Source organism: Tupaia chinensis, unplaced genomic scaffold (genome assembly GCF_000334495.1).
Source record: "Tupaia chinensis unplaced genomic scaffold, TupChi_1.0 Scaffold148091_1, whole genome shotgun sequence".
NCBI lineage: Eukaryota > Metazoa > Chordata > Mammalia > Scandentia > Tupaiidae > Tupaia > Tupaia belangeri.
The window spans coordinates 396,034-404,666 of record NW_006207942.1 but is presented as its reverse complement, the minus strand read 5'-3'; the positions used below and the strand labels follow the sequence as shown (position 1 = coordinate 404,666).

The following is an 8,633-nucleotide window of genomic DNA, read 5'->3' as shown; positions in this document are numbered from 1 at the left end:
CACACCGGGCACATGTGCGTGTGTGCCCAAGATCCTGAGAGGAGAATGGAGGAGAAGGGATTGCAGCGTGGTCATCCCCCCGGGGGTGATTTCTCGTTTTCTGTCTCTCTCTGTCTTTCTGGCGAGCACACGCACCCTGTAACAAAAATCTCTCAAAGAAAAGAAAAAGAAAAAGAAACCACCCTCCAAGTGGATGACTATACTGCAATCCTTTCTTCTTCATTTCCTCTAGGGATTTTGGACACACACACACACACAAACTTGCCCACTATGTTTTCTCAAGATGCTGGTCCTGAACTTGAACCCTGCAATCAGCCATGTGGGATCCAGCCACCTTAACCACCACACCATCTGCTGGCCCACACAGGAATTTAAAGCTACAAGATTATGAGATCTCCGAGAGAGTGAATATATATGGATGAACCCCAGGGGAGACAAGGAGCAGAGCAGCCACTGCACTGGAGACTAAGGAGAAGTGAGCTGGGAGATGGGAGAAAAAAAAAAAAAACAAGGAATGTATGTTTATCTTAGAAGTCAAGTAAAGAAAGTACGTTTGGGAGAATGATCAAGGTGTGACAGATGAACTAAGAGCTGAGTAGTGACTGAATTGGTAACATGAGAATCACTGATTACTTTGACAAGCAGAGCAGCCACTGCACTGGAGACTAAGGAGAAGTGAGCTGGGAGATGGGAGAAAAAAAAAAAAAACAAGGAATGTATGTTTATCTTAGAAGTCAAGTAAAGAAAGTACGTTTGGGAGAATGATCAAGGTGTGACAGATGAACTAAGAGCTGAGTAGTGACTGAATTGGTAACATGAGAATCACTGATTACTTTGACAAGAGCATTTGTGTGTGTGTGTGTGTGTGTGTGTGTGTGTGTGTGTGACAAGAACATTTTTGTTGGAGTTGTGAGGGTGAAAGCCTAATTGAAATGGGTTCAAGAGAGACCAGGACTCTGAAAGACAAAAACCCACTGATTTTCTTTCTTTCTTTCTTTCGTTCGTTCTTTTTAAGTTTTTTTTGCCATTGGGTATGGGTTCTAGCTGGAGAGAGACAGAGGGAAAGTGAGAAATCACCTTCTCAAGGGGATGGACATGCTGTAATCCATTCTCTTCCATTCTCCTCTCAGGATTTTGGCCATGCACACACACGTGCCCCATGTGATTTTCAAGCTGCTGGGTCTGGGACTAGAACTATGGTTGGCTTTAACCACCATGCCACCTGCTGGCCCCTTAAATTCTCACTTTTTTAGAGAGATTTTTTTGCTTTAGGATTTGTGTGCTCCCCAGAGAGAGAGAGAGAGATAGAGAGAGAGAGAGAGATAAAGAAAGCAAGAAGTCACCCCCCTACACCCACCCAGGGAGGATGGCCATACTGCAATCCCTTCTCCTCCACTCTCCTCTCAGGATTTTGGGCACACACACACTCATGTCTGCATGAGTATCAAATCACTGGGTCTGGGATTCAAGCCACGGTTGGTCATGTGGAAGTCCACACCACCTGCTGGCCCCCAAATTTTCATTTTTAATTGCAAGAGATAAAAAAGACAGAAACCTGCAGATTAAAAAGAGCTTTATATATACAACTAGGAAAGTTTTCTCCAAAGAGCATAGTGTATATGCACATTTAACTTTACAAGATAATGCTAAGTTGTTTTCCAAGAAGACTGTACCAATTTACATATTCATAATAGTATATAAGAATTTCAGGTATAATATGAGGGAGGGTAAGCATAAATACCAGAGACTATATAGAAGGGAGTAGGTAATGGGGGGAAAGGGAGAGGATTGAAAAAAAAAAAAAAACATTTGACAGACACAAAAATGGAAAGTTATCTGTTGACGATGACTTATATGGTAATATCTTTGACTTGATTGACATGTACTGTATGCATGCTGGGAAAAGCCATGTTGCAAGTTGTAAAGATGTACAATGGTTGGGACCAGCAGATGGCATAATGGCTATGTCACTGGACTCCCATGTAGTCGACCGCAGTTCTAGTCCCGGACCTGGTGGCTTAAACTCACAGCAGGCATATATGCGTGTGTGCCCAATATCCCGAGAAGAGAATGGAGGAGAAGGGATTGTGGCATGGCCATCCCTCCTGGGAGGTGACTTCTTGCTTTCTATCTCTCTGCCTCTCTCTGTCTTTCTGGTGAGTGCACGTGCCCAAAGCTCCAAAAAAAAAAAAAAAAATATGTACAATGGTTAATGTAAATAAATAAATAAATTTTTCAGTCATTTGACATCCTCACCAACACTTGATGTTTCAGGCTTTTATGTTTGCTACGTTGTGGGTATCAAATTATAGTTGCTGATTTTAATTAGAATTCTCCTATTGCAAATGAGGTTTCCAATCTTTTTGGGTTTTTTGCCCATCTTTGTTTACTTCTCTGTGAAGTGCCCATTGACGTAGTTTGTTCATTTTTATTAAAAAAAATCAAGCTGTTTGTTTCCATTTCTTATTAATTTTAGAAGTTCCATATACATTCTACACACTAATCATTTCATAGTTTAAATGTGGCAAACGTCATCTCTAAATTCGTGACTTGTGTTTTCACTTATTAGTATGGAATAATTTAAACGTAACAATTGATACATACGATGGAATCTTGTTAACATGCATGTAAATTATGAAGCACAATAACAAAATGAACACCTATGAACCTCAGAACTTCCAGAATTCAGAAAATAGAACATTATCAATATTTTGGAAATTTTCTGTATGCACTTATTCATCTTTTCACTCCTTTTATGGTGAATTCAGATGAATTTGAATGTAGTTAGATTTATCTATCTTTTCCTTTGGCCTTGGTCATTTTTATTATTTAAGAATTCCTTTTCTATCCTGAGTTCATAAAGATATTCTCCTATATATTAGAATTCAGAAAATAGAACATTATCAATATTTTGGAAATTTTCTGTATGCACTTATTCATCTTTTCACTCCTTTTATGGTGAATTCAGATGAATTTGAATGTAGTTAGATTTATCTATCTTTTCCTTTGGCCTTGGTCATTTTTATTATTTAAGAAATCCTTTTCTATCCTGAGTTCATAAAGATATTCTCCTATATATTCTTCTAAAATCTCTAATGTTTTTTCTTTCTCGTTTTTTTGTACTAGAGGGCAGGCATGGGAGAGAGAGAAAAAGAGCACGTAGGTGCACATTCTCCCCTTTCCCAATGGAGCCAGGTCATACTACAATCCTTTTTCTTCTAATTCTCCATCCCACCAGGATCCTGGGCATGCAAGCACCTGGCATGAAGATGATAGGATGAGATTTGAAATCTGGTTGGCCTTGTGGACCTGGCTTCCTCTGTTCAGTGCCTAACTGCTGCACTGCTGAGTGAGCCCTCATTTAAGTTTTGTTTTTCTTGATATATATATATATCTTTTTTTTTTTTGTTTTTTTTTTCGCTATAGGGCACGTGCGCTCGCCAGACAGACAGAGAGAGACATAGAGACAGAAAGCGAGAAATCACCCCCCAGCAGGGATGGTCACGCCGTAATCCCTTCTCCTCCATTCTCTTCTCGGGATCTTGGGCATGCATGCACACGTGCCCGGCGTGAGTTTTAAGCCACCGGGTCCAGGATGCGAACCACAGTCGACTACATGGGAGTCCAGCAACATAGCCATCACACTAACTGCTGGTTCCCTCATTTAAGTTTTTAAATCCTCTGGCATTGCATTTTGTAAATGGTATGAGATAGGGATCCAATAAAATATTTTACCCTAGTTCCATCTCATCTTTTATTTTTAAAGTTATTAAGAAGAATTATTTAATTTTATGTATCACTATCATCGTTCTTCAATTTGTTACAAGGCATGCATGCCCACCAGAAAGAGACAGAGAGAGAGGGAAAGTGATAAAGTAAGCTGTCAGTTTTGGGACTTGAACTGTGGCTGGCCCTGCAGTCCAGTGTCTTGACCACCATGTCACCAGCTGGGCCCCCCTCATCTCATCTTTTAAAATAGAACAATATTTCCTTGTGAATTATATGAGACTGCTATCCTTTGGTTATTGTAACCCCTTGGTCTGATCCTGTTTCTCCCAACTGAACTTCATTTATGGCCCCCCTATTAGATTCCAACAATCAAGTTTTCCTACTTTCCTGGACTTGCCCTAAGTCTTTAGGGCTCTTCCCAGTCTTCAGGCATCACTTTAAAAATAGTTAAAAGAATGACTATAGAGGGACAAGCAGTTGGTGTAATAGCTATGTCGCTGAACTCCCATGTAGTTGACCACGGTTTGAGTCCCAGACTTAGTGGCTTAAACTCATGCCAGGTGCATGTGCGTGTGTGCCCAAGATCCTGAGAGGAGAATGGAGGAGAAGGGATTGAGGTGTGGCCATCTCCCTGGAAGTGGAACATTGAAAATAATAATAATAATAAATAAAATAAAAAAATTCTTAAAAAAAACAGAATGACTATGGTAACCTCAAGATCTTTTCCATGTTTAATTCTGAGAATGGCACCAACTCCAAACTACTGGTTCTCTCTGTCACTAAATCACTGAAGGGGAAGATTCAGCAGGCATTTTAAACTTCTTGCACTGCTAAGGCCATGGACTTAGTAATGAGCAGATAAGGTGATAGTAGGGAGATGAGGGGATGAAGGGAGAGATAAAAATGGTGTGACCAGCAGATGGCATAATGGTTAGGTCACTGGACTCCCATGTGGACCACCACGGTTTGAGTCTCAGACCGGTGACTTCAAACTTAGCCAGGTGCATGTGCATGGGTGTCTAAAATCTCGAGAGGAGAATGGAGGAGAAGGGATTGGTACGGCCTGGCCAACCTCCTTGGAGGGAGATTTCTCATGTTCTGTCTCTGTCTCTCTGGTGAGCAAATAGCCCTATAGCAAAAATCTCTCTAAAAATGGTGGGCAACAGAGTGGAGAGATATTGGGGCATAGAATAGGAAGAGAAATGAGGACAAGTAGTGGGTGAGGAGGTGGAGGACAGAGAGCAGAGAAGGAAGAGGAATGGGAGAAAGAAATAAAAGGTGGTAGAAGGTTATGGAGCAGTGGGAATGGGATGGGGAGAGGCATGAAAGCAGAGATAGGGGAGAGGGAAGGATCGAGATCAAGAGCATTGGTTTGAGGACATTGACTCCTGGTGGCTCACATGAAATACCTTTCTTAGTAAAGAACTCCGATATTGAAGCTTCTTGGTTGGATCCAGGTCCAAGTTTGCTCTTGGGTTACAACGGCACTCTGTGAACTCTGCTTGGAGAAACAGGAGGTGGGTAGAGGATGGGGCAGTGTTTCAGTCTTCCCCAGCCTGTTTCCCAGTCGCCCGGAAGTAGTCCTAGCGCCCTTCCCATCCCATCCAGCCTCCAGTCCCACTCTACCGTCAGCAAAGTCTGAGCTCGCCTAACAATGAATCTTCTCTGTTGCCCCTGCTTTCCCGTCCAGCCCTTAGCTCCCCCAGATCCTTCCAGTTCCTGATCTTGTCCTTGTCTGAGCCTTCAGTTCACTTCAGTCCAGCCAGACTAAAGCCACAGCTGAACTCCCACCTTCTGGCCCCGGGGGAGGGGGGCATACTCTGCTGTAACTTCTCACTCTCAGCAAGCGTGGGTCCCTCCTGCTTTCTTGGATCACAAAAAGCAGCTCCGTGTCCTCTAGGCACTAACTCTACAACTTGGTCTGCAGTAGCAGTGGTTTATTGTTGCCACGCAACAAAAAGGGGCGGGGCCCAAATGTCTACAGTAAGCTCGCTCCCTGACAACAGATCAACAAATCTCTACGACAGACCAAAGTCCCCGCCCCAGGTCCCCCTCGCGCCGGAAGTCAGAAATCCCGTTTGACCTGGACTTTTTCTCGCGATGCTTGCTGTCTGCCCAGCCTGCACTGCGACGTTTCCCGCGCGGGCTAACCTCAGTTCCCAGGCTTAAGGCGCGGCCTCTGGTTCCGCCGCCTGCGCCGCTACCGTCATGGGTTTCCTGAAGTTGATTGAGATCGAGAACTTTAAGTCGTACAAGGGTCGACAGATTATCGGACCATTTCAGAGGTTCACCGCCATCATCGGACCCAATGGCTCCGGTAAGATAAACCTGGCTGCGGCTCTGCGCACGTCCCGACCCGCCCCCCCCCAGCCGCTGTCAAAGTAGTATAACCCAGCTCATGCAACCTGAAACCTTGCGAACCTTAACGGGTTCCTTGTCCCTCCTGCTGGAGTTCGGCTCTGGCCACATCTCCCCGCTGTGCTGCTCTGCCTGGAACCTTTTTCCCAGGTGTCAGTTGCCTGCGGGGCCCCTGCTTCAGCCAGCCGGAGTGGTACAGGCCAAACTCTACGTTACCCCACCCTCTTCCCCTCCCGCCAAAACAGGCGAGTCCGGATTCCCGCTGCCAGCTGCCGCCAATGCTCGGCCCAGATCTGGCTTCCCTTCCTTGTTTGACCCCTACGGAAAATGTGGGACAGCTAGTAGCCCTCTGGTAGAAGTCTCCAGTCCCAAACTGCACTTCTGCTTCAGCGCAGCGCCCCCTCTGGCCTCGCATTGGTACACCCCAGTTCTTTCCTTTAGACTCTTCTACTGATGAGGCACTTTTGAATTTTGGACCCTGCGCTTGAGACGCCCCCGCCACTCCCTCCAGAGGCAGTGGCCTAGAACTCATTCCTTTCCTTCTATGGAAACCAGAATGTATTTGCTTACTAAATTCGTTGGATGCTTTACTGTTTATCATCAGTTGTTCAAGTTGTGCAAACAGTGGAGAATAGACTAAATCAAGTCCATGCTCATACGGAACTTATATTCTAGAGGGGAAAGAAGATAAAGAAATAGAAATATAATTTTAGGTTGTCATAAATGCCATGCCAGAGATGAGACAGGTTGATGTGATAAAAAGTGTTGTCTTTGGAAAGGGGGTTCGGCAGCCACGCCGCGGTGGCCCTCGCTCAGACTGGGACCACATGAGAGGCCTGGATTTGATTCCCCGTCCAACCTAAAGGCTGGGTATGGTGGCTCGTTGTTCTTGCTACTTTGGAGACTGAGGAGACTGAGGCAGAAGAATCTGGATCTCCAGGCTGGCCTAGGCAACATAGCCAGACTCTCTAAGACAGCGCAAAGATGTTGTGGCATGTCTATATAATCCCAGCTGAGAGACTGAAGCAGGAGGATGGGGACATAGCCAGAGACCTTGCCATTTTTTTGAAAGGAAGTAAGAAGGAGGGAAGGAGGGAGGTGGTGAGGTAAGGCTTTTCTTTTCCCTCCCTCTCTAAATGATAGATACACTGTGGATTCCTCTCACCTGCCCTTGGAAGTGGTCCATTGGGAATCCTGTGTTCCTCCACCCCAGAGGTGTAGTTGGATCATTTCTTAGTTCAAGAGGCTGCGCTTGCTGAAGTAGCTCATATTAAATACCTTCCCTGGAGTCTTGCCTGGATTTGGCTCTCTGCCTCGTGCAGAGAGTTTCTCAATTGTGGCACTATTGATATTCCCAGTGAGGTCATTCTTTACTGTGGGATTGGTCCTGAGCATTGTAGGATGTTTAGCAGCATCCCTGACTTCTACCCACTAGGTTACAGTAGCACCCTCTCTCCCCAGGTGTGACAGTCTAAAATGTTTTTAGACATTGCCCTCTGGGCATTTTAGACAAATGGCCCTGGGGGAGACAAAAGCACTTTCCCATCCTGCCTCTTTGTAGAACCACTGGCTTAGAGGGCTAATGCATGAGTTCCATCCAGTTTCTTAGGGTTTGGAGTAGTGGCTTCTGTGGAAGTAGCCAGGATGCACTTCTTGGTGGCATTCAGTCCCCTCAACATTGGTCAATTTGTGTACACAGCTGTTCCCAAATGGCCCTTGGCCTGACTGCCCCCACCCCCACTTCTTTAGGACTTAACCTCTACAAGGCATTCCTTGCTTATCCCTTAGTGAATTGCTCTTCCTCTGTAACACAGTACACACTTGGTATACATTAATATATATTTTCTTCGGTTTTGTATTCATGATGTGTTTTTGTATCTTCATCACTGGTCTGCCAGTGTCCTAAAGAGGTTCCTTGAAACATTTTATTGGTGTTCAACTCACAATGTGTATTATACAAATGTTTATAATATTGAATGATTGTGAGTGCAGAGGCCTTTCATTGTGAGATGGTTTTGCCATTTTTGGACAGCATGGGAGATCTCCAGAGGTGGGAAATTGGTGCTTAAAAGGCTGACTCCTCATTCTGCATGATGCGCTTAGTCCTGCCATGGTGAGGGCAACAGAACTAAAAGTTCAATTTGTGTTGGTACAAGACTGTCATTTACTAAACTCATGCTGTGTGTCAAATACTTTATTGGTACCCTTTACATTTAAATTCTCATGATGACCCTAGGAGAGGTACCATTAACTTTGTTTTGTACATGAAGAAACAGGCATAGAGTTGCATTAACTTGTCTGTGCTTTGGATCAGAGCCTAGGCTTGTCATAATTTCAAAGCCTGTGCTCCTGTTACTCCAACAGAGAACTATGTGCCAAATCATTTTTAGATCTATGAGTCACAGTGTTTTGTTTTTTTTCCAGGTATGGGAATAGAAGGTCAGCTAAGTAGTAGTGAAATAGTGAAACTAAGTTTAGAACCAGGTCTGTTGGACTTGAACCCAAGCTCTTTTTTTTTTTTTTTAAGAATTATTTATTTAATTTTA

At 44.2% G+C, this 8,633-nt stretch overlaps 1 protein-coding gene across 1 annotated transcript in view; it reads left to right on the top strand.

Annotated features, from left to right (window-relative positions):
* Positions 1-5,871: 5,871 nt before the first annotated feature.
* The window catches only part of SMC1A (structural maintenance of chromosomes 1A), a gene marked incomplete in the record, with an annotated part of 68,275 nt that continues 65,513 nt past the window's right edge, over positions 5,872-8,633 (top strand). Inside the window, 1 exon segment of the mRNA XM_014584888.2 lies at positions 5,872-6,046. Within this exon segment, the coding sequence (XP_014440374.1) occupies positions 5,938-6,046 (109 nt within the window).